This window comes from Chiloscyllium plagiosum, unplaced genomic scaffold (assembly GCF_037043375.1).
Source record: "Chiloscyllium plagiosum isolate Xiang-an unplaced genomic scaffold, Cpla_swu_hap1 HiC_scaffold_6, whole genome shotgun sequence".
Taxonomy (NCBI): domain Eukaryota; kingdom Metazoa; phylum Chordata; class Chondrichthyes; order Orectolobiformes; family Hemiscylliidae; genus Chiloscyllium; species Chiloscyllium plagiosum.
Genome location: NW_028270144.1, coordinates 26,577,823 through 26,604,538, shown reverse-complemented (window position 1 = coordinate 26,604,538; position 26,716 = coordinate 26,577,823). Strand labels below are relative to the sequence as shown.

Here is a 26,716-nt window from a genome sequence, read left to right as displayed (position 1 = left end):
ACAGGTTGCAGGATTGGTACGAGGTGCCAAAGTAACCTTGGCGAGATGCTAGATCATGTCCTAAACATAATGCATACTCCAACCATGACATACGAACAGAGGAGGGAGTGAACATCAGTGCTCCTAAATAAAGTGCCATCGCATGAACTGTTTTATCCCAGATGGTGTCAGGCTTCTTAAGAGTTATAGCTGTAACCATCTGGGATACATGTAGAGTATTTGAAACACTCCTGACCTTGTCAATGGAGTTAAGTGATCAGTTATTTGCTGCAGAGTACATACTATCTAACCCATTCCAGTCACCATCACATTTCAGTGGCTGAGTTCAGGTCAATGATACCTCCAGGATAATCACGGTAGTATATGTCTGGTGTTGTGGAAATTCAGTTAAGTCAACTGTCAAAGACATTCTGTAAGATTATAAAGATTAGTGAATGACAATTGGAATAATTTTATTGTGGATAAGTCTTCAACAAAACAAGATAAGTTGCATTGACCAAATATTTTGATAGAGTTGCAACATGATCCCATGTACCAAGAAAGTGTAGACTTCTTCCAGGATTCAAGATCGTTCTTAGACAACGAAATTTGGCAAATGTTATAATAAATTGCCATTTATAAATATTACAATAAGTTGGGCTAGGTTTTTAAGCAGAAGTACTTTTCCCCCATATTGAAAGCTCTGGGCCTAGTATGGGATGTAGTAAGTGATCTTGCAGAAATTATGGTGCATAGGGTGGATTGTTTTTCTCTGTGCCAGCAGGCTTGGAGGTAAGAAGGACATTTAATTAGTATGAGTGGTGGGAGACCTGAACCACTCTGCAATTCATCTTCTGCCATAATTAGATTAGGAAGGTCCATGATTGGCATTCTCGCCCCATTACCAACTGGACCAGTCACCATGGCGTGTGTATAGCAACAAAACTGTTATCAATTGATCATCTCCAGGAGGAGAGGCCACTCAAGTGGCCAATTGAAGAAATTGACATTGGGAAGTGGGGAGGCCGGCTGAGACCTCTGCTCTTACTGCCAACCTTGCTGCTTACCTCTCCCCATGACTCTCAGCCTGGGTAATGTCCCCTGACATTACCCAGATCACTCTACCAACCAGGGACTCTGCAGCCTATCTTCTGACATGAGCTACTACCTGCCTGTGCCACTGCTGAGGACAGGAGCTGCCAGTCTCTGAATGATCCCCAGTGCTTGGTAGATAGAACTTGTACCCTTGAGGTCTTGATTCCTGGAAAGACCCACGAGTGGCCTTGCCACTGACTGATTGAAATACACTTTCCAAAAAGAGACGAAAACTCTTCATTTTAACATCAAATACTAAATCTTTCATTAGCTTGCTGTCCTCCAGTGGAAATAATCCAGCATTCCAAGATATTCTTCAAAATTTGAGTTTTCAATTACAAGTGTTTGAGGTCCATTTGACTTTAACCTTCTTGATCAAGGGGCACCCAGGTATGTAATGACTAACAATCGCATAACGAGAGTTATCTTTACTTCTTTGTTTCTACTGTAAATAAATGCACACACTTAAGTGTACACACTAAAGACACATAGCATTTTTCTCTTAGATTCCCTTATTTGCAAAATTAATGGAAGATGCTGATATAATGGTAACGTGTCACAGAGCTGGTCCATTTTGCTAAAAGCTGTGACTTTTCTCCAGGATACTGTGTCCTTGGTTTTTCTCAGAGGGGTTGTAAACAGGCCAGGCTCCGAAACAGCTGAGTTTTGTACAGAGATGAAAGGCCTTTTTGTTTATAAGGTGTGGCCAGCTGAGCAGTTCAGTCCAGAACTAATGGGAGTTTAGCTATGGGCTGTATGGAAACAGACTGCTAAACTCTCTCTCCTTCTGCCCTTCTAACTTTGACCTGTAAGCCTTTGTTTCATTTTTACTATGTTTCTTGGGACTGTTATGTATATTCAGAACAGAATAATTTAGCCTAGTTTGGATAGACTGAATTCTGCCGGGTTCATTATTCTGCTCTTTGTGTTTCATTGCGTAATTTTGTGAATAAATATTAGTCTGTTTTAAAACCGGGCAATCAACCTAATTAACTTACTCAAGGTAATATTCATTGTACACTTACCAAAACAAATTGCAAAGTTGTGACCTGGACTGCCTGCTTAAGAATGTTTGGAGTGGTCTGGTCAAGTCCATAACAGACTGGGGGCTCTTTGCGGGATTTTAAACAGTGGATGATAGGTGCTAATGTCATTATTTTGGGTGTTGGTTTGATTAGGTAGACAAGCAATGGCTCTTTCAATCGCCAAGAGTTCTCTGGAGGTGTACACAGTGACTTTGGAAATTTTACAAGAGTGAATAAGACCAAAGTGCAGGAATTAGCAGACAAGCTAGGATTGGAGCTGCCTCCTCTGTGAGGAAAGGAGAGATAATCACAGCAGTGGCTCAACATTTAAACTTGCTGGAGAAACAATCAGAATCTGTAGAGATGGCAAAAATTCAATTGCAAAAGAAGCAGCTTGAGTCAGAGGCAAGAGATAACAAAAGGGCAACAGAAATTAAACAGTTTGAGCTACAGTTGAAAGCAGAAGAGAAAGAAGAACAAAGGGCTATAGCAGAAGAGAAAGAAAAAGAGAGAGTTTGAATTTCAGAAACTGACACTTAAAACAGAAAGTCGGATTACAAGGATAGAGATGAAGGCTGAAGGCAAATCTAGTGCGGAAGAGAGTGGGGGTGAGCAAACCCATGGTGGGCGAAAACCTGATGAGAAACTGTTTAAGTATGTTCAAGCATTGCCTAGATTTGATGAGAAGGATGTGGAAGCCTTTTTCATCTCATTTGAAAAAGTGGCTAAACAGATGCAGTGGGCAGTGACCATGTGGGTTTTGTTGATCCAAATAAAACTTGTAGGTAGGGGTAGTGTGGCCTTTGTATCACTATCAAAGGAGGTGTCGGGGAGTATGATGAGGTGAAAAAAGTTATTAATCACACAACACCAGGTTATAGTCCAACAGGTTTAATTGGACTATCCTTCATCAGGTGATTGCCACCGGCATCTCCGAATCATGAGATGAAAAAAGCCAACTTAAGTGTAGATGAGCTTGTAGCGGAAGCCTATAGACAACGTTTCAGGAATCTAAGGAGGGACCCTGGTCAAACCTATATTGAATTTGAAAGGATCAAACAGAATAATTGTGATAGGTGGATAAGAGCTTTAAAAATAGAGCAAACCTATGATGCCCTGACAGAGGTCATTATTTTGGAGGAATTTAAAAATTCACTGCCTGAGGCAGCACAAACTCAGATGGAAGAGCAGAGAGTTAAAACAGCAGGTTTAGCAGCTGAAGTGGCTGATGATTATGAGCTGGTCCATAAAACTCGGTTTGGCTTCCAGAATCAATTTCAGACCATGAGGGATAGAAACTGGGGAAAAGAGAAATCCTCACATGGAAAGGGACAGGTAGATCTCAGTGAAGATCATAAGGAGAACTTACCTTAGGGTAAAAAGGAAACTCTTGAAGGCGACAAAGAAGTTAAAAAAGCTCCAGTATTTTAACTGTAATAAAGTGGGCCACGTGAAATCACAGTGTTGGTGGGCTAGGAAAAAGCCAGATGTGGGAAAACAGGACAAGCCTGGAAGTTTTGTTGGCATGGTAACAAAAAGCCCAATGGAAGCTAGAAAGCTGAATCAGAGGTTGATTAAGGAGGAAGTGCCAAATCTGCTTAAAAAATATACAGGGCAAAAGTGAGTACTGCAGATACTGGAAATTAGAGTCAAGAGTGTGGTGCTGGAAAAGCACACAGGTAAAGCAGCATCCGAGAAGCAGGAAAATTGATGTTTCGGGCAAAAGCCCTTCATCAGGAATGAGGCTGAGGATATGCAGGTCCTGGGCCTCCTCCATCGCCACTCCCTTACCATCCGATGCCTGGAGGCAGAACCCCTCATCGTCTGCTTCGGACCCTCTGATCCCATGGCATCAATGTGGATTTCACCAGTTTCCTCATTTCCCCTCCCCCCAACTTACCACAGTTCTAATCTTCCAGCTCAGCACCATCCTCATGACCTTTCCCATCTGTTCATCTTCCTTCCCACCTATCTGCTCCACCTTCCCACCACCTTTCTATCATCTTCCTATCACCTTTACCCCAACCTCCCTCCACCTATTGCACTCTCAGCTACCTTCCCTCAGCCCCACCCTCCTCTCATCTATCTCTTCACCCACGAGGCTCCCAGCCTCATTCCTGATGAAGGTCTTTTGCCCGAAATATCAATTTTTCTGCTCCTCAGATGCTGCTGTGCTTTTCCAGCATGACTCTTTTGAAAAAATATGCATGCAAGGGTAAAGTTTATTCACATAGGCTAGGAGTAGCAGGTAAAAAGGTTACAATATTTAAGGGACACGGGATCCTCTCAGTCTGTAATGCTGAGGGATGAGGAAATATGTACTCCTGAAAAGGTACTGGGAGCAGGAATCCATGATTAGACAAAAAGTGCTCAATTATGTAAAATGAGACTAGAGTGTCCAGAGAAGAGAATTTCTGGTAGGACTACTGGACAAACTCTCAGCTCCAAGAATACAATTTGTCCTTGCAAATGATTTAGCTGATTGACTGGTAAATGTGCTGCCTACTCTAGTTGAAAAACTAGTGGAGGCTCAAGCAACTGATGAAATGCAGGGCGTTTATGCAGGGATCTTCCCAGTTTGTGTGGTCACAAGATCACAGAGGCACAAGTTGAAGCAGGAAAGGTCAAAAGGCACAGATAAGGAAGCTGAAATAGCTTTATCCAAGACCTTTTTTGATCAGGTAAGTGGGACTGAGCAGGAACAAATAGGTAAACGTGCAAGTATCTTTATCTCTGCTAAGGTTATTGAATTATAGCAGAAAGATGAGAACTTAAAACAATTGTATCAAAAGGCATATACAGAGAAGGAGAGTGAATGCATCCCTGTATGTTATTACTTAACAAATGATGTCTTAATGAGGAAATGGAGACCATCACATATTCAAGCAGATGAGAAATAGGCAGAGATTCATAAAGTGTTTTGCCAGTAGGGTACAGAAAGGAGGTGCTGCAAGTGGCGCATAAGCTACTAATTGGAGGTCATTTAGGAGTGAGGAAAACACAGGCTAAAATACAGACATTTTACTGGCCTGGACTACACAAGGATATCGTTGAATTTTGCTAGACATGTCATACATGTCAACTAATTGGAAAACCACAGGCAGTAATAAAGCCTGCACCTTTAATACCTATTCCAACATTTGACGAGCCTTTCACAAGATTCATTGTGTATGTCCCCTACCTCAAACAAAAAATGGGAATAAGTATTTATTGACAGTAATGGATGTGTCAACTAGATTTCCAGCAGCAATACCATTACGCAACATCACAGCTAAAAGGGTTGTAAAAGAATTACTCAATTTTTTTACAAAATACATATGACCAATAGAGATCCAGTCAGATCAAGGGTCAAACTTCACATCCAAATTATTCAAGGCGGTTAACTTGGGAATAACTTGGGAATAAAGCAATTCAAACCTACTGCATACCATCCAGAATCAAAGGGAGTGTTAGAGAGATGGCATCAAATATTAAAGACCAAGTTGAGGGCTTATGGCCAGGATTATCCAGATGATTGGGATAAGGGAATTCCATTTGTACTTTTTGCGACCAGAGATGCTCCAAATGAATCAACCAAATTCAGTTTATTTGAATTAAGTTTTTGGCATGAGGTGAGAAGACCGTTAAAATTGATTAAGGAAAAAATAATAAGTTAGAATTCAGAGACCACCCATTTGGACTGTGTGTCAAATCTTAAAAGTATCACAGCATACAATGAAACTAAAAGCAGATAAGAAGTCACAAATTCGCAATTTTGCAATTGGGGATAAGGTATTGGTGTTACTTCCAGTAACAGGTGAACCTTTAAAAGCCAGGTTTAGTCGACCTTATTAAATTGAGAGGAAATTGAGTGGGGTGAACTACTTGATAGGGACTCCAGACAGGAAGAAATCTCAGAGCGTGTCATGTGAAAATGCTCAAAAGGTATTTTGACAGGGAAGGAAAGCAAGAGGAGAAGGTGGTAATGATCACAGAACACAAAGAAGAATTCAGGGGATTCTGAATTGGACATTCTTCAAATCAAATTGGACAATGAGGAATTTGTCAAAAATTGTGATGAATTATTGACTAACCTTCCAAAAGAAAATCAAAATGACTTGAAAGAGCTATTACTATTCCAATACAGGGGAAGATATGTGGAAATTTAAACTGGGAAGTACTAACCTAATTGTGCATGGTGTAGATAGAGGAGATGCTGTTTCAATTAAGCAACATCCTTACAGGTGTAACCCACTAAAGTTGGCACAGGTATAGAAGGAGATAGAATGCATGTTCCAAGATGACATAATCAAAGTGAGTTACAGTGACTGGAGCTCACCTATAGTCATGATGCCAAAGCCAGATGGTACCCAATGGTTATGTGTGGACTATCGCAAAGCCAGTGCCATTGCAAAGACTGATGTACATCCAATTCTGGAGTTGGAGGACTGTATCGATAAGGTGTGACAAGCAACTTACATTTCTAAGTTGGACTTGCTCAGAGGCTACTGGCAGAAAGAGAAGGGCTTATGCCCAAAGAAGGACTTATGCCCAAAACGTAGATTCTCCTGTTCCTTTGACGCTGCCTGACCTGCTGCACTTTTCCAGCAACACATTTTTAAGCTCTGATCTCCAGCATCTGCAGTCCTCACTTTCTCCTACTGGCAGAAAGAGCAAAGGCAATCTCAGTTTCCGTAACGCCAAATGGACTATATCAGTCCAAAGTCATGCCATTTGGTATGAAAAATGCTCCAGCCACATTTCAGATACTAATTATTAAGGTCATTGCCGGATTACCAACTGTGTTGTTTACGTTGATGACCTGGTGATTTTTAGTCAGTCATGGAAGGAACATTTACAGCATTTATCAGACATGCTTGACCGACTTTGGAAGGCAGGCTTGGTGGTAAAGCCCAAGTCACCATCTTAGGCAAAGTTATTGGACACAGACAAATGGTGCCACAGGATCCGAAAACAAAAGTAATTGGGGAATTTCCCACACTGTCAATGAGAAAAGCAGTACTACAGTTACTGGGATTGAGTGGACTTTGCCAAAAGTTTGTGCCAAATTTTAGCAGTGTCGCTGCTCCATTCACTGAATTATTAAAAAGGGCAAGAAGTTTCAGTGGACAATGGACTGTCAAAAGGTATTTGACAGCCTAAAATCTATGTTAACCACTGCCCCAGTATTAGTCACACTGGTTTACATAAAGCCTTTCAAGGTGGCTATCGATGCCAGTGATGTAGGTGTCGGTGCAGTGCTCCTGCAGGAGGATGACGAAGGAATAGAAAGACCCATCGGATATTTTTCCAGGAATTTGAATGTTCATCAACAGAAATATTCAACAGTGGAGAAAACGACTTTGAGCTTGGTGTTGGCATTACAACATTTCAGTGTTTATACTACCAGCAATGCATCTGAGACAATTGTATGCACTGATCATTGACATTTGTGGAAAACTTTAAGTGACAAAAATGCCAGACTGGTGAGATGGAGCTTGTTGTTGCAGCCATTTAATTTGACAAATGTACATGTGGCAGGTCGTGAAAATGTGATTGCCGATGCGTTATCAAGACTCGAATGAGATACAGAGGCATGAGGGCGCCATGGCCTGATTTTGCATGTGGTTGTGCATATTTGCACGTGTTTAGATAGTGTAGTGTATATATGTGTTTTAGAGTACAAACCCGTTCTTTTGAAGGGCTTTAAAAGTTAAGCCATCTTTGGATATTGATGGTTCATTTTCTTTTAAGGAGAGACGTGTCACAAAGCTGGTCCTTTTTTCTAAAAGCTGTTCCTTTTCTCCAGTATACTGTTACTTTGGTTTTTGTCAGAGTGGTTGTAAACAGGCCGGGCTCCAGAACGGCTGGGTTTGGTACAGAGATGAAAGGCCTTTTGTTTATAAGTAAACAGATGAATCTTTAGGCCAAACCTTTCATGTTTTTAGAAGTATAAGTCAAGAGGGCATGGCGAGCTCTATAGCTGATCGGCTCAGTCCAGAACTAATGGTAGTTTAGCTGTGGGCTGTGTGGAAACAGGCTGCTATATTCTCTCTCCTTCTGCCCTTCTAAGCTCGACCAATAAGCCTTTGTTTTATTTTGACTGTGTTTAAGGGGTTTGTTTATTGGGACTGTTGTGTATATTCAAAACAGCATAATTTAGTCTAGTTGGATAGACTGAACTCTGTATGGGTTCTTTATTCTGCTCTTTGTGTTTCATTGAGTAGTTTTGTAAATACATTTTTGTCTGTTTTAAAATCTGGTAGTCAACCTAACTAATTTATTTTGGTTAATTTTCTCTGTATACTTACCAAAACAAATTTCAAAGTTATGGTCTGGGCTGTCTGCTAAAGAATGTTTGGAGTGGTCTGGCCAAGTCCATAAAAAACGTCATTGAACTAGTAATCATGAGGCCCACTTTGAAGTGATGGGACACCTGTAAATTCCCCTCCAGGCCACATAACATTGTGACGTGGGAATGTATTGCCAGCCCTTCAATTTAGCTGTGTGAAAATTTTGGGCAAGTCCCTTCCTAACAGCATTGTCAGTATAACTACAACAGCTCAGGAAGGCAACTCACCATCACCTTCTCTTGGGCATTTCAGGATAAGCTATAAATGCTAACCTGGCCTGTTATGTCCACATCCCATGAAAGAAGAGGTCTTGCGACCTGTCTTGGGTTAACATTTTGGGTGCCTCTGTCCATGTTTAGCGTCATAGAGTCGTAGATTAAACTATTATTTGTAGAATGTTTTCCACCACATTAGAATTCTTGGTACCTGAGTTACAAATATTTTAGAACATAAACTCCCACATGTAATGCAGGGAATTTCCAATGTTTGGCAGTGTTAGGAAGCTTTCATTTCGCTAGGCATCCCTATCCCATTGAGAAGAATTTTAAGATATGGATGGGGTGGGAGAGATAGCTCTTATGCAAAAGAAAACCTTTGCCATTTGGGAAACTATTGAGGCTTTGAGTAAAGAGCAAATGTATTTCAGCACATTGGATCTCTTCCAATGAAAATATCAACCTCTCCTCATTGAGCTGGATCAGGGAGAATCAGCCCATCTAGGAGAAAACTATGCGACTCAATTCTAGATTGGCGTTGAAAGCATTCACAATATCGAAGACTCTTGAATTTAGTTCAGCTGACAAGTTTTAAACTAAATATTTTGTTTCAATCAGATTAAAAATAATTTTGAAAATGGTACAGATAACAATGCAGTTCCTCAAGTACTGTCTTTAAAGTATTTTTGTGCAGCCACACACGTAGAAATGAAGAGCTTATGAAAATAGGCTGACAGTTAATTGTTGGGAGTTCAATCTCACACGAGGAAAGTCAAGAAATTGAATTCAATAAATCTGATAAAATGTGGATCTCCATTCAAGGAAACATGGCCATGAAACTTATGTTATAAAACCAAAAGCCCTTCAGAGGAGAGGACCTGTTAACACTAACTTCTCTGTTTTATATATGACTTCAGTCCAAAATATGTGTCAAACTATTCATGCCCTGACACTAACTAGAGATGGGTAATGATTGTTGGTTTATCAAGTGCCGCCCACATCCTAAAGTCAAATAAATGTACAAAGATTAAACTAATTTGTTCTAAGTTTATTTTAACTTTTATGTCTCACACTAACTTCATGCATAGATGAAGCTGGGGAAATGGAATTGAATTTCCAGTTATCAGTCAGAATTTATTATGATTATTAAGATTTATTGTTGTGTATTTTTCATCCATTCCATGCTTGCATTATTCAATAAATATTTCCTCAGATTTTTGAGGAAGGTTATTTTTGTTTAGTTGACCAATTTGAAATAAATAGGTGAATTATGGCAATAAAATTACGCTGATTAGAAAGTCTAGTTCGTGTTGCTGTACTGAAGGTGCGGAAATGGTTATCTGTCCTCTGAATTGCATGTTTCAATACCATGATTACCAAAGAAGGTTTGTTAAACAGTTCAGCTGAAAGTAATCTAGCTCGATAGAATTGGATTTGCACAGTTTTTTTTAAAATGTAACTTTGCATGCTTATTGATATTATTCTTAGGCAGAGAGAGCAAAGTGTATCACTGTGAATATTGTGCAAAAAAAAATCTCTTTTGGTAATCTTTGTTTACTGTTTCACTCTTGAGAGCATAGTTGTCACCGTGTGTTTTGGGAATGTATTTCTTTCAGGCTGCCTTGAGTTAAAGGAGGAGACAATTGAGAATCTCTTAGCAGCTGCCTGCCTGCTCCAGCTCTCCCAAGTGGTGGAAGTATGCTGCCATTTCCTAATGAAACTGCTCCATCCATCAAACTGCCTGGGTATCCGTGCATTTGCTGATGCTCAGGGCTGCACTGAATTAATGAAGGTGGCTCACAGCTATACTATGGTAAGGTGACAGGAGATGTTTTATTTCAAATCACCTTCTTGCTTCACTTCTTCCTTGTCCCTGCATGTATATTTTGCTACGTGAACGGACTTTCTCAGGAATGTATAATGTATAATGGTGGGCTGATGTGCCCATTCATCTCAGAAATATAAATCATGAAGATTGCTTCCCTGGTCTAAATTTTACCATGATAAATTTTACACAGTCAACTGATGGAAAATCTAGTGGTGAGGCTATTGATTTTTTAACATTATGCAGGGTGGTGTAACTAATTTAATTGCTCAAAGGGCCAGCACAGGCTTAATGGAATGAATAGCCCCCTTCTACTAATCTACTGCATTATTTTCTGCTGAAGCAAAGCTCCATATCAGGAATGAAAATTTGTAAATACGCCCCCACTTTACATGTGCTAGAGCTGTTAAAATAAATTTGCCATTTCGGCCTTCTATAAATTGTGGTGATTGATTGATTTCAATGTTGGTGTGGATGTCTGTCTTCTTGACATTATTTTGAATAGTTTTGACAGCAGATCCATAATGGTCAATCACGGATTTGCTTTTTTAATTTGGTCTGGCTTAAAATTTCAAATGGGTGTCACTTCCCTAAGTGAGCATTCCCAATAGTTCCACAAGCTTATGAGCTGAGTTCTGAAAGAACACAGGCAACAAAAGCTTCAGATTTGATACTCAGTCTGTGCAGAGCTAATTCATCATAGCCATACAACAATAAGAAATAGGAATCAGACTGGGCTATTCGACCCTCAAGCCTGCTTCACCATTCAATAAGATCATAACTGATCTGCTATTCAGATTGGATCATAGCTGATCCAACATTCATCACATCCGCTTTCCTCCCCTTTCCCCATCACCTTTGATCCCCCTCCTGATCAAAAATCTATCTATCACAGCATTAAGTATATACAAGGACTCTGTCTCCACAGCTTTCTGCTCAAGGAGTTACAAAACCTCACAACCCTCTGAGAGAAGAAATTCCTCCACAACTCCATTTAGTTTGGTGCCCCTTTATTCTGAGACTATACCCTCTGGACCTAGACTCTCCCATGAGGGGAAACATCCTCTCAGCATTTACTCTGTCAAGCCACTTAAGAATCTTATATGTTTTAATGAGATCACCTCTCATTCTTTTAAACGTCAGTAAGAAGAGTCCCAACCTGTTCAACCTTTGCTTGTAGAACAACCCCTCCACACTAGGGATCATTCTAATGAACCTTCTCTGAATTACCTCCAATGAAATGATATATTTCTTTAAATACAGGGACCAAAAATGCTCACAGTACTTCAATGTGGTCTCACCAGAAGCTTGCATAGTTGCAGTAAGACCTCCCTAGTCTTATACTTCAACCCCTCTTGAAATAAGGGACAACATTTCATTAGCCTTCCTTATTATCTGTTGCACTTCTGTGCTAGCTTTCTGTATTTCGTACACAAATGTGTGGCACTGTCACGATACTCAATGGGACAGACTTTGAACTGATCTAGCAACTCCATACTAGGCATCGATGAGGCGCTGTTGTCTATCAACAGTCACTGAATTATATTCCACCAGAATCCACAACCTTATAGTCTGGCATATCCTTAATTCAATCATTATCATCAAGTCAGGGAATCAACCCTGGTTCAATGAAGAGTGCAGGAGGGCATGCCAGGAGCAGCACCAGGCATACCTAAAAATGAGCTCATGATTTGGAGGAGACAGTGTTGGACTGGGGTGGACAAAGTTAAAAATCACACAACACCAGGTTATAGTCCAACAGGTTTATTTGGAAGCATTAGCTTTCAAAGCTCTGTTTCTTCATCCACCTGATGAAGGAGCAGCGCTTCGAAAGCTAGTGCTTCCAAATAAACCTGTTGGACTATAACCTGGTGTTGTGTGATTTTTTTTTAAAAATGAGGTGTCAACCTGGTGAAGCTACCAAACAGGACTACCTGCATTGCCAATTAGCATAAGCAACAAGTGATAGACAGAGCTAAGCAATCCCACAGCCAGTGGATCAGATCTAAGTTTGGCAGTCCTGAATGATGGCAGACAATAAACAAATCACTGGAGGAGGCGTCTCCCCACCCTCAGTGATAGAAGAGCCCACACATTATTGTGAAAGTTAAGGCTGAAGCATTCACAGTAAGCTTCAGCAAGAAGTGCTGAGTGAATGATCCTCCAGTCGATCCCTGTGCCAGTGTTGAGCGAATTCGACTTACTGCATGAGATATCAAGAAACAGTTGGAGACACTGGATAATGTTAAGTCTATAGGCCCTAACAACATTCCAGCAATGGTACTGAAGATTTGTCCTTCAAAACGTGCTGCTCGCTAAACCCTTCCAGTACTGATACAACACTGGCATCTACCGGATAATGTGGAAAATTGCCCAGGAATGCTGTGTATACAAAAAGCATGACAAATCCAACTTGGCCAATTACCGTTGCATCAGTCTACTTTCAATCATTGATAAAATGATGGAAGGTGTCATCAACAGTGCTATTATGCAGCATCTGCTCAGCAACAAAACCGATGCCCAGTTTGGGTTTTGCCAGGACCATTCACTCTTGACCACATTACAACCATGATTCAAATGTAGACAAAAGACCTGAATTCAGAGGAGAAGTGAGAGTAGCAGCCGTTGATATCAAGGCTGCATTCAATCAAATGTGGCATCAAGGAGCCCTAAGAAAACCGAAATCAATGAGTAACAGGGGAAAATCTCTCCCCGGCACATGGGAAAATGGCTGTGGTTTTTGGATGCCTGTTGAGAATTGGAAACTTTTCTCAGGTTCACCAATGTTACCTTCCTGAGGCTGTGCAACAGAATTGCCAACAGAAGATCCATCCTATACCTGGGTGACCCGCAACAGGATACATGTTCATCAGACCACTCCAACCTGGGCCAACATTGCAGTGCAGCTCAATGCCACTGAAGATGGAGGACCCCATCATCATTCTTACCAATGTGGTAGCTCTGACATGTGGCATCCACAGGGAGGAGAGGAGACAGACAGGCATGCTGGCAGCTTCATCTCAGAACACTCCACAGGTGACCTGTCACTTGCCAGTGACCCCAATGTTTCTAGCAGCTCATGTCAAGGATGGCAAACTTGGGCCTGTGCAGGACACTGTTAGCAGACTGGGGCCCTGTGAGCTCAAACAAACCCTCAAAAATCTACAAAGTCACTGGGGCATACGAGTCAGCAGCTTTCCTCCAGCCCAGCTATGGTGGTTCGGCCTGCACCTACATTTAGTGGGATGGAAAGGGAAGAAAATCTTCTAATGGTCCATGGGTGGTGCTGGTGATCAATCATTGTATGGAATACAGTCACAGAGTTGTGCAGCATGAAAACAGACCCGTTGGTCCAACTGGTCCATGCCAACCAGATATCCTAAATTCATCTAGTCCCATTTGCCAGCATTTGGCCCAGATCCCTTTGAACACTTCCTATTCATATACCCATCCAGATGCCTATTAAAAGTTGTAATTGTACCAGCCTCCACCACATCCTCTGACAGCTGATTCCACACATGCACCACCCTCTGCATGAAAAAGCTGCCCCTTGGGTCCCTTTTAAATATTTTCCCTCTCAATTTAAACCTGTACCCTCTAATTTTGGACTCCCCTACCCTGGGAAAAAGATCATGGCTATTTATCCTATCCATACTCCTCCTGATTTTATAAACCTTTCTGAGGTCACCACTCAGCCTCCAACGCTCCAGGGAATAGGCACTTTTGTAAGTATATCTTCTGTTGCAGTGTTCTGATGTCTTATTGTCACAATAGGACTGGAGAATGTTATCCAAAGTGGAAAATTTTTGGCATCTTTAAGCAACAAATGGATTTCTCGCATTTGACTGACCACAATGTTCATCCTCTTTCAAATTCAGAAAGGGGTGACTGGCGGTAGCCTCATCTATTAGAATATCCACGTGGGATTGCAGTCAATACACTCCCTAAGAATCTCAGAGAGACTGAGGGTAATGATAAATTGTTGAAGAGGAGTAAACTGAGCAACTCACATCCCAATTTACCAGCTGTGTAGAGGCAAATTGAAGAAACAGATCCACACTTCGCACCCCATGGTAGTGGAAGTATTGTCTGTGAGGATGCTCAAGCAATGCCATGGTACTGGTGGAAGCTCATTATATTCTGCAGAAGGGCAAGAATATTGAAAGTTGAACATAAATATGGAGCAGCGACAGGTATGGGACAACTCGATCATATTCACCAGGGAGTGGACTCTCAAATGAAACTGATGTGTCTTTGATGACAGGCAAACAGCCAGGAGGATAACAGAGTGGAAGAGCTCTGCTTCAGAGGTTATGTTGATCCAGGGCAAGGTTTGGGCATGCATTTTAACTTTCACAGAGGTAAGGATATCAGAATCATATTTGAAAGAAAAATTCAACATTTCATTGTACAGATATGACTGAAATGTCGATTCTCCTGCTCCTCGAATGCAGCCTGACCTGCTGTGCTTTTCCAGCACTACACTCTCGACTCTGATCTCCAGCATCTGCAGGGCTCACTTTCTCCAAATAGAAAAGCAAGTCAACATTTGAGGAACATGGTATACAGCGAGCTGAGGAGTTGGCTGATACCCAACTGTACAAATGAAATAATAACAGGAAAAGAAAACATCTTAATCCAGCTCAGTCATCCTGGAAGTAAGTAGTTACAAAGTCTCTCTAGCCACTCAGGCTTTCCCTCTTCAGGTAACAGATCCCCTTTGTGTGACTGAGATTGTGGATTCGCCAGCACACCAATATGGTGTGGGATACCATGTCTGGGGAATACTGCGAGGTGCCACCTTAGTAAAAGGGCATTTCATTCAACAACCGATTCTATGATTTTCAACATTGTACCCTTTCAGAGGATAGCATCGCACCTAGAAAGTTGCTGAGCAGTGGGCCCTCGTAATGATTCTACTTCGCTGTGTTTGTTGAGAGGATAGCTCTTTGCCACTGATGTTACAGGCAATTTGGAAACATGTATGATTGCAATTTTACTTTCAAGTCTGATAATATCCCTTCCTATGCACATCCTGACTTCATATAATGTGACCCACTAAATTGCCTGTGTCTTTGATGCAAAGCAATTGCCAAGATGCCTTCCAGTCAATACCCCCCCCCCCCCCCCTCCACCAAACCTACCAAAGGAAGCCCGTTTCCTTGTGTGTGAGGTATGACAGCTGCAATATGATGCTTGAAGTCCTACAGCCTGTGTCCATTGCCCAATGGGGAAAATGAAATATTGAGAGAATATGCCTTGCTCCATTGACTGTTGTTGGCCCCGGAGATTACAAGATGTCAATCAGGGCATAAAGTACTCTCAATCAGTCCTTCAGCAGCACAGGTCAGAATTAGATGGTGTACAGAAAAATAAATTATTATTCAAATTTTTTGAACATTTTATGCTACACCACCATGGTGATATTCTTTTTAAATGTTATTAAAGGAAGGTGAATAGCTTTATTTAATCACCAGATTCATGATCACTGGAAAAACCTTTAGGTGGCTCCACATTCCAGCTCTGAACTCTGACTCCTGCAGTTAACACAACTCAGTAAGCTCACCTCACACTGGATGAGTAATTGTTGGCATTATTGAGGTGCTCTTGTTCTTTTAACTGATTGTTTCCAATGATTTATGGTCTGTGTGAACAATGAAGTGTTTGCTGAATAGGTATGTGTGAAACCATTGTGTTCTGAAAACAAGAAGAAGAGTTTGTTTCCATGGTGGAGGAGCATATCTTAACAGTCATAATGCCCGTAGAACCAAGTGCACTTGACTTGTCATGTTGTAATAGATGTACTCTGAGGCCTTTCTGGGACCACCTACTTCCAACATGGTAAGCTTGGAGAGATCATTATATTAAAGTGCAGACTTGCTGATGATAGAATATTGGAGAGATTGAAAAATATGTTGGTGATCTTCTTGCCTTATATATGAAAAATCTTTGTGAGGATCTGAAAGAGGAGAGATTTTGATCGCAAAATTCAATGTGTATGACTACAAAAGTTGAAGAAAACTGAGACACCTCTGTAAGTCACCTTTGTCTTCTGGTGTTTGTGTCTTCTTTATATCTTTTATGTCAGATGACAATAGATATTATCTTTTAATATATTTGATGAGGAGATGGATCTGAAGATATTCATTTTATTAATGGTGATTTGACATTATTTACAATTGAAAACAAGACTGTGTTTCCTTGTCACTGTCATGAGTTGGTAAAGATTTGTGTCATGGTCGTCTTTAGTTCTTCTGATACAGAACAGCCCAGTAGATTCTTGATATGATTTATACATTGTTATAATACACTCTCCTGATTGATAATACAAATAACGTTCTGATAAAATAGTATCTTCTGAATGTGCTCTAAAAGTTGTCAGTTTTTGTGACTGGGAAAAAGGTATGAGTCAATACCCATACATTTGCATTGACTTTAAAAAATACTTGGTACCTGAGAAATTGGGATTAAACTCTTCTAGGTTGGAATCTTGAGTGGACATCTCCTTAGAAGAATAATTATTCATTTTTCTTCAAATACAAACAAGGGAATTGCACCAGCTATGTGATGCTTAACTTTGCATTAGTCTTTACACTGCAAGATACTAGGATTTCAAGAGAGTCAGGGGGCAGAGGCAAGTGTAGCTTCCATCACTAAGGAGAAGGTATTGGGGAAGCTGAAATGTCTGATGGTGGATAAATCACTCCGACCGGATAGACTCCCGGGGTTCTAAAGGAGATAGCTAAGGAAATTGTAGAGGCATTAGTAATGATCTTTCAGGAATTACTGAGTCAGGGAGGGTTCCAGAGGACTGGACAATGGCTAATATAACACCCCTGTTTAAGAAGAGCGGGATGCAGAAAATGGGAAATTATAAATCAGTTATCCTGACTTTGGTCATTTAAAGTCCATTATTAAGGATGAGATTTCCCAATACTTGGAACTGGATGGTAAAGTAGATTGAATCAACACAGCTTCATCAAGGGGAGGTCATACCTTTCAAATCTGTCAGAATTGAGTAAGTTCGTCAAAGGAGACCCAATGGATGTGATCTATTCAGATTTACAGAAAGCATTTGACAAGGAGGCTGTTCAGTAAGATGGTGTTAGGGATAAGGTACTGGCATGGATAGAGGATTGGCTGACTGGCAGAAGGCAGAGATTGGAAATAAAGGGATTGCGTTCAGGATGGCAGTTGGTGACTAGTGGAGTTCTGTAGGGGTCAGTGTTGGGAGCACGACTAATCATGTATACATTTATCAATCTCGGCAAAGGAGCTGAGGCATTGTTGCTAAATTTTCAAATGGCACAAAGATAAGTGGAGAGGCACGTAGTTGAGGTGAGGAGGCTGCGTAGGGACTTGGACAGGTTAGGAGAGGGGGTAAAGAAGTGGCACATGGAATACAACATGGGAAAGTGTGAGGCAAAGCACTTTGCTACAAAGAATACAGGTGTAGACCTTTTGCTAAATGGGGAAGCACTTAAGAACCTGAAGCACAAAGGCATTTTCGAGTTCTAGTTCAGGAATCTCTTAAGGTTAACGTGGAGGTTCACTTGGCAGTTAGGAAGGCAAGTACAAGGTCAGCATTCATTTTGAGAGTGCAAGAATACAACAGCAGAATGCACTGCTGAGGTGTAAGATTGGACCACATTTGGAATATGGTGTGAGCAGTTTTGAGCTCCATGTCGAAGGAAGGATGTGCTGACATTGGAGGGAGACCAGAGAAGGTTTACAAGAATGATCACAAGAATGCAGAGCTTGTCATATGAAGAGCGGTTGAGGACTCTGGATTTGTACTCAATGGAGTTTGAAGTGATGAGGGTGCTCTGACTGGAACTTATAACATACTGAGAGACCTGGATAGAGTGAATGTAGATAATATGTTTCCACTAATAGCAGAGACAAGAACCTGAGGGAACAGCCTTAGGGTGAATGAAGGATGACCCTTTAGAACAGAAAGGAGGAGGAATTTCTTCAGCCAGAGAATGGTGAATCTGTGGGACTCATTGCCATGGAAGGCTGTGGAGGCCAAGTCATTGAGTGTCTTTAAGACAGAAGTAAATAGTTTCTTGATTAGTAAGGTGATCAAAGTTTCAGGAAGATGGCAGGAGAATGGGGTTCAGAAGCAAATCAACCATGATTTATTGGCAGAGCAGATTCGACGGGCCAAATGATGTAATTCTGCTCTGATATTTCGTGGTCTTTTGCAGTTTTGTCTTGAAGTGAATGCTGCACATACAAGGAGAATCCATATTGGGTTTGACATCATCTTTCAGATGTAGCACTGCATCACCTTTAAAGATTTCAATGGCACAAAACCTGACTGTCTAAAGGTTATTCAGGTCATGAATAGACACAATGGTGCAGTCTGGAACCATTGATGTTGTACTTGAAGGATTTGTTATGTTGTGGATCATAATAACAGTAGATCCAAACATTTTTGTACACCAATAATAGCTGCCCCAGATGTTTCAAAAGTGAAATGAACTTTTGGTGTCCACCCTGAGGAACCATATTAATATTTGAGACAGACGATGCCATCTGATGCCGGACCAGTTGTAAGCAGTTAGCTAATGTGTGGACTGGATCACACTGTGTCAGTTTTCGAAAAAATCACGTGTAAGATTCATGAAGAGAATTAACCTGCACTTGTACCAGTCATGGTTCTGGTATGTAGTGAATTGCTTTGGGATTGTAACACTTGACTGGAGGCAAAAGGTTCAGATTTTCTAATTGTGTGCATGTGGTGTGTCAAGTTAACCACTTGTAGGTCTAACTGGTATCTGCAAGCTGCAAATTCTCCTTGGACTTCATTGATATGGTTGTATGTGATGAATTGAAATTTGGAAGCTGATTTGTCCCTGCTTCTATGTTCACTCTTCATACACTGTTGTGGAGCATTATATTGCACTTCTGGTATTCTGGGCAATTTGAATTTTTACAATTTTAGACCAATGTCCTTTTGTAGAACATAGCTTGCATCCGCGATGAAATGGTGGACACTGGCTTGGTGAATGGGACAAGCCATGCTTCATAAAGGATTTGGATATTTTACTGACCCTGTTGACAGTTACAATAGATGCTGCATGCTCATGCAACTAAAAATGTTAGTAGCTTTTAATAATGACTTTGAGCTTGTATCCATTATCTAGCGGTGGTGTATCTTTTGGGTTTCTGTCTTGAATTGTTTTTTTTTCTGCAGGAATTAATGAATAAGAAGGCAGTGCCCAGTTCTATAAGCCTTTTAGCTTAGTGAAATTCAGCGGAATTACATTCCAGGCCTTTGCATCAACGTCTGCCTAGGAACTGGTCAATTATTTCTTCTGGCTGTTGTTGGGCATAACATGAAGTCAAGCTTGTACTGTATATCCTGAAATTGTTGCAGACTTTAAGCTGGTCTTTCTAATAATTGGGAAATATCATCAGGATATCTGTGGTCACCTGTTGAAAAATGACCTGAGGTTTTTGGGTGGAGAGGGATCCGAGGGAACAGGAAGGGAGAGAAGAGTGCCAGAGAAGGGTGTTGGGAGCTGGTGTAGGAGGAAGGGGCTGAATACATCCTAGGGCTGGTGCCCCAATGCAAGCAGGCACCCCATGAATGAGGTGACCCCTTTCCTTGTCGTATTTTCTCATGTAGACCATAAAAGCTGGCCGATGCAATCCCATCCATATTCAGGTAGCATGTTATTCAGGTTAATGGACTTGTTAACAAGCCTAATTGACGTTTAATTACTTATTTAAGCATGGGTGGATGGGCTTTTGATTTTCGCATCATCACTTAGTATAGAATTGGATTGATCTTGGGCTGGGTCGGTCAGTAGTGCACTGGCTACATGAACAGGCCTGACAGGGGCAAGTAACGTCTTGTGTCAAGTTAGTCATTAATCACTATGGTCAGTATCCAATACATACTAAAATTGTACCTAACAATGGGAATAACTAAACACTTTTATCAGGCTATGCTGAATGTATTTTCATGCTTTGGAAATGGTACTTCTGAATAGCAGTTATACATTCAAACATTCTTACATGCAAACATGATGATGGGTGGTAGTTTTTGAAAGAAAAAAGCCTTCAATTCTTTTCTCAAAACATCTCAAATTACATGACAGATGAAGAAGTTTTCTTTTTAAATATGCAGTCTCTATTGTCAGAGATCTGACAGCTAATTTGCACTCAACAAGGTTTCGCAAACAGCAATCTGGCAGTGACCAGGCAATCTTTTTGGGGGTCTATTGATGAGGGAGAAATATTAATCAGAACTCTGGTGTGAAGTTCCCTACTCTCCCTTAGAGTTACTTCACAGGATCTTTGACATATACTTGACAGACCGGATGGGGTGTCAGTTTAACATTTCAACCAAACAGTGGCACGTCTAACAGTGGTACTTTGACTTAGACATCTACTGGAATGCCAGCCGAGATTTTGTGCTCAGCTCTCTGGAGTGGTGCTTCAGGATTCCGCAAAATGTAAACCATATTTCTGTAAGTTGGTACTGACCCTCCAGTGAAAGCAGATGCAGATAGTGAAATGTATTACTATGTTCAATGTGCCAATTTAGCCTTTGGGAACTGAAGAAAAGACTGTTTGATGAGCAGGAACTCAAATCTGAGACAAAGGTCATAATATGCCAGACAGTGGTGCTCTCTGTTCTCAAATATGCTTCAGAGATTTGAATACTCTACAGCAGTCATCATAAACCCCTGGAGAAATACATTCAATGTTGCCTTTATAAGTTCTTCCAAATTCTGTGGGAAGAAAGGTGATCCAACTGAAGTGTCCCCTCACATATTGATCACTCCAAACTCAACTCCACCAGATAGGACATGTTGATCGATCGTCGCAAACCAGAGTAACATAGCAACTATTCTATTCTAAACTATGTCCTGACAGGACACTCCCAGAATAACAGCTAAAATGTTTCTGGGATGTCCTCAAAGCATCACTAAAATGATCAAACATCCTGACCAACTCATAGGAAACCTGTTTTTGACTACCTAAAAAGGAGATGGTTCATTTGGAAAGACTCTGAACCTATAAAGCAACTTTGTCAAGAGCACGGAGAGTGTGGACAAACCTCCAAATCTGTTTGGCCCTTCAAACAGAACCTCCTTAGATATTGCAAAGTCTGCACACAACATATTAAACTTCACAGCCATCTCATAACCCATTGAACTGTGTGAGAAGTCATTGTCAGTCTTGAGGGATTGTTCAAGAAGAAGAAAAAGGAATGCTACCAACTAAACCACAATGACACTTGCACAGAATAGCAGATTTCCCTTGAGTGTAAGTGTGACATATGAATTATCAAGGCCTCTCATAGCTACCTCAAGGCCTTCATAAAGAGCAATAATTTGTACTTTGTGAACATTTAGATGCTTTTTGACCACAGAAACCAGATGTAGGTCAGTGTCAGATTTCTAATCTGTGGAAGATTGAGCACCATCCTCTCATGGATTAGATTCCAGATCCTAACCAGTTGTCACATAAAAAATGATTTTGCCTCTGCGTCGTTTACCAATCATTAAAAATGAGGACTGCGGATGCTGAAGTGTAGAATCAAAAAGTGTGGTGCCGGATAAAGCACAGCAGGTCAGGCAGCATCTGAGGAGCAAGATAGTCAGGCAATAGTCCTTCATCAGGAATGTGGAGGGGGAAGGCGACTGAGAGATAAATAGGGGTTTGGAGGTGGGGCTGAGGGGAAGATAGGTGGTGGTAGTGTGGTGGGGAGGGTGGAGGGAATAGATGGGAAGGAAGCTGGACAGGTAGATTAGGTCAAGAGAGCTGTGTTTTGGAGGGTTGGATCTAGGATGAGTTGGGTTTGGGGAGATTTGAAAACTGATGAAGTCAATGTTGATGCTGTGTAGTTGTAGGGTCCCGAGGTGGAAGGTGAGGTATTCTTCCTCCAGTTTGTGGGTGGCTTTAATTTGGTAGTGAGTTGTCCCATGCTTTGCTTTTCTTTGGGGATGTAAGAGGGAGTTGAAATGGTTGGCCACAGGACAATTTGGTTGTTTGGTGCGTGCGGACCAGAGATGTTCCGCGAATTGGCGTTCAGTCTCCCTGAAGTAGAGGAGACCACATTGAGAGTGATGGATGTAGTAAATGAGGTGGGAGGATGTGCAAGAAAATTTCTACCAGATTTGAAATGATCCCTTAGGGCCTTGAATGGATGTGCGGGGGAGGTGTGGGCGCAGGTTTTGTACCTTGACAGGTGGCAGGGGAAGGTGCCGGGAGAACCCTAAAGGATCCACTGCTAAATCAAAGCCAGCTGCTGATTGGAGGAAGATCATCACATCTTCCATCTCGGGCCCCTTCAACCACATGGCATCTACATAACTTCACCAGTTTCCAAAACTCCTCAACATCCCAAATTCATTTCAGATCCAACCTTCCGACTCAGCACTGTCCTCTTCACCTGTCCTACCTGTCCATCTTCCTTCCCACCTATTTGATCCACCCACCCCACCAACCTATCGCAATCACCTCCTACCTGCATCCACCTATCGCCATCCCATCTACCTTTCCCCCAGCCCCACCCCCAAATTCCTATTTATCTCTCAGTCCCATTCCCCATCACATTCCTGATGAAGGGCTACTGCCTGAAACGTCGACTCTCCTGCTCCTCAGATGCTGTCTGACCTGCTGTGCTTTTTCCAGTGCCACGTTTTTCAACTCTAATAGAGAATAGAACCTGTAAAGCCAAATTTTAATGTTGTGCCTAAAGAGTTGGATTATTGGAATATTGTTCCCAGCTTTCCATGGACTGTATCAATATTGCACTGGAAGAACAAATATGACAACCCACTTTGATCTGAAGAAGAGACCAATACCAATTAGTAATTGTTTGCTTGTGTGGACACTGAGGAAATAAACTACATGAGATGATCCTTAAATTTTCTCCAGATGGACATTAAAACATCATCTGTGCTGTTCTGAGATGTAGTACTCTGAAGAATGTATAAGCAATAAAGCAGATTTTTAATGTACTGTACTCTTCTGGAATAGCTTTCCATGGTAAAAAAAAATGATGTAGAAATTTCTGGCACAATCCATAAAATGTAATGAAATAGAAATTGAAAGTGCCCCAGCTACTCAGTCGAGATATTGCTGAATTGATTAATAGTATAAAATGTATTAAGACACAGCACCTTAAATATTGGTGAATCTCATTTTAGATGTTAATAAACAGACCAATAGAATAAAATCGCCAGTATAAATGAATATGTAACAATAGTCAAAGTTGATCACAATCAAATGTGAGGAATTGAGCAATGTCTTGTATTTTTTAAAAAATGCATAAACTGCAATAGTCAAAAACAAGCATTAACAACAGTAATGGTAAATGCCTTCCACTTTTTTTCTATAATTTATTCCTAACCGATTGTTCACTTCATATAGCAAAATAAGGTTCTACAGGAACTTTCATAGATGAGTGTATCGCTGACAAGGACAATAATCATTGCCTGTCCCTATTTACTCTTGAGAAATGAGCATTTTCTTGAACTGCCAGAGTTGATGAGAACTATTAGGGAGTGAGTTCCAAGATTTTGATTCCACAATAGTGAAGGACCAGCAATAAAGTTCCAAGTAAGTCAGATTTTTAGGGTATGGAGGGGAACTTCCTATTGGTTATGATGATAAATGGTGAGCTGGAGCTACCAATTGCGTATTTTGGCTTTCCTGGTGGGAATTGTTGCTTTCCAGTTTCTAAGCACTATCTAGTATAACAACAAACTGTATGTGAATGAGGTGAGATCAGGTAATTCATGAGATATTAAAGCATGCCATTCTCCCCTAGCCACATTAAAATAGGTAGAAAATTAAACTTACTTTTTTGTCGCTGTTGAGAATCTCATTTTTAGGATCTCATCATATTTTACCAACTGACCAGACATTGCCCAAATTGTTCAGGAGCCTCAAAATAAGGACATAGATAAAATATGTGTTAGCCTTTTACTTCATCAGGCCTGTTCTGATGTTCAGTCATGCCATAACTTTTCCATCCCTTAACATCTATCTGCCTGAGCTCCTTAAAATCTATTTTGAAATTTTCAACTGATCTGTACTGATGTAGTTGAACTGAAGAGAAGATAGAGATCTAGCCGCACCCAACCTGTGTGTGTGAGTCTTGTTTTATTTATACGTTTTGTGTGATGTGGGTGTCACTGGCTGGGCCAGCCTTTATTGCCTGTCCTTGGTTGCCCTTGAGGAGGTGTTGGTGAGCTGCCTTTTTGAACTGCTGAAGTCCACTTGCTGTGGATTGATCCACAATGCCATTAGGGAGGAAATTCCTGGACTATGACCCAATGACAGTGAAGGAACACCGATATATTCCCAAGTCAGGGTGGTGAGTGCCTTGGAGGGGAACTTGAAGGTGGTGATGTTCCCATATGTCTGCTACCATTGTCCTTGAAGATGGGTATTGTGGGTTTGGAAGGTGCTTTGTGAGGGTCTTTGGTGAATTTCTGCGTTGTATCCTGTAGATAGTACACACTGCTGCTACTGAGCATCAGTGATGGAAGGAGTGAACGCTTGTGGATGTAGTGCCAATCAAGCGGGCTGCTTTCAAAGGTGTCAAGCTTCTTGTTGAGGCTGCACTCATCCAAGCAAGTGGGAATATTCCATCATACTCCTGAGTGGTCCTTGGTCGTAGCCTCTGACCTGTTCTTGTAGCCACTGTGATTTTGTGGTGAGTTCAGTTGAGTTTCTAATGAATGGTAACTCTCAGGATGATCCCAGATGGGGGATTCAGTAATGTTAACACCATTGAATGTCAAGGGGCAGTGTTTAGACTGTCTCTTATGGTGATGGTCATAGCCTGGCATTCGAATGTTACTTCCCACTTGTCCACCCAAGTCTGGATATTTTCCAGATCTTGTTGCATTTGGACACTGACTATTTAAGTCTCTGAGGAGTCACGAACGGTATTGAACATTGTACTTTGATTTGAAAAATGTGTTGCTGGAAAAGTGCAGCAGGTCAGGCAGCATCCAAGGAGCAGGAGAATCGACGTTTCGGGCATAAGCCCTTCTTCAATGATTGATGAACATCCCAACTTCTGACCTTATGATGGAGGGAAGGTCGTTGTTGAAGCAGTGGAAGATGTTTGGGGCTAAGACGTGACCTTGGGGAACTACCCTCGGTGAAGGTAAGAAAGGTGTAAAAATATGATGAGGATGAAAAAGTAAGAATCAACAAAAACATTTTGAATTTTTCTTCTTAAGCATTAAATGGCGACCTCAGAATCTGACCATTGAGCAGCGACTACTTTATTTTCATGCATTTGCATCCAAGTAAACCCCTTACTCACTTTATTTATAAGCCACCTCCAATTCTCCTTTCTTTTTCAAAGAATCTTGATGGTGCAAACTCCAACATGTAAATCAGAGCAGGTATCTAACAACTGCAGCTCACCAAATGCTTGCTCCAGCCATCACCCTACTTTTCCACAATACTGTCCCTACATGTTCCATGGTCACCATTCTCCATGTCCCTTCATCCATGCAACTCAGTATCAGCAAGCCACCATCCTCACCACAACATCATACTTGTACTTGGACCAACTAACACACCACCTCAACCCTTCTTGACTTTGGGTTCAGAGACATGTGTAACTTGCATGACTTAACCAGGTCACTGTACACAGGGACACATAAACATCTCATGAATTGAATGGCTCTTAGCTCACTTGCTTAACACTCACTCACTCACTTTGCATTTATGTGAAGGATGCTAGCCTCTGCGTATGTCACATTGTTTGCTTAGCACACACTCTCTGACTTCAACTCTGACTTTATGGGCTGTCAGTCTCTGTGTAGATCACTAGACGTTCCTAGCAGGGTCTTAAGTACTCAGTTACAGGCTGCCCAATGTGGCTCACATTCCTTTTTATTCAGAGGGTGAGATAGGCAGCGTATCACTATTCGGTTCCGTAAGACACAAAGAGAGGGAAATGTTACTGTGTGGCATTGTGCAACATCAGTGTCATGCCTGTCATATATACTAGTAAATTACCCAGCAAACATTATGCATGTAATTCAAAAAATTGGCTGTGTGCAAGTGGAAAAGTCCTTTAATGGGTTACGGTCCTTTAGTGGGAAATGCAGGGTTACAGAGTTAGGGTGGGATGCTGTTCGGAGGGTTGGTGTAGACTTATTGGGCTGAATGGCCTGTTCCAGATTATAGGGGTTCTAAAAGGGGAGGGTGATGGTAGTTTTTCTTGCTATGGGAGGGATTGAGTATGAT

The 26,716-nt window shown here is 41.2% G+C and overlaps 1 protein-coding gene across 1 annotated transcript in view; it reads left to right on the top strand.

The window, feature by feature from the left end:
* LOC122550513 (kelch-like protein 1) overlaps nucleotides 1-26,716 on the top strand; it is a 435,982-nt gene that overhangs the window by 189,130 nt on the left and 220,136 nt on the right. Inside the window, exon 4 of the mRNA XM_043691355.2 lies at nucleotides 10,263-10,459. Within this exon, the coding sequence (XP_043547290.1) occupies nucleotides 10,263-10,459 (197 nt within the window). The remainder of the gene's footprint in view (nucleotides 1-10,262; nucleotides 10,460-26,716) is intronic.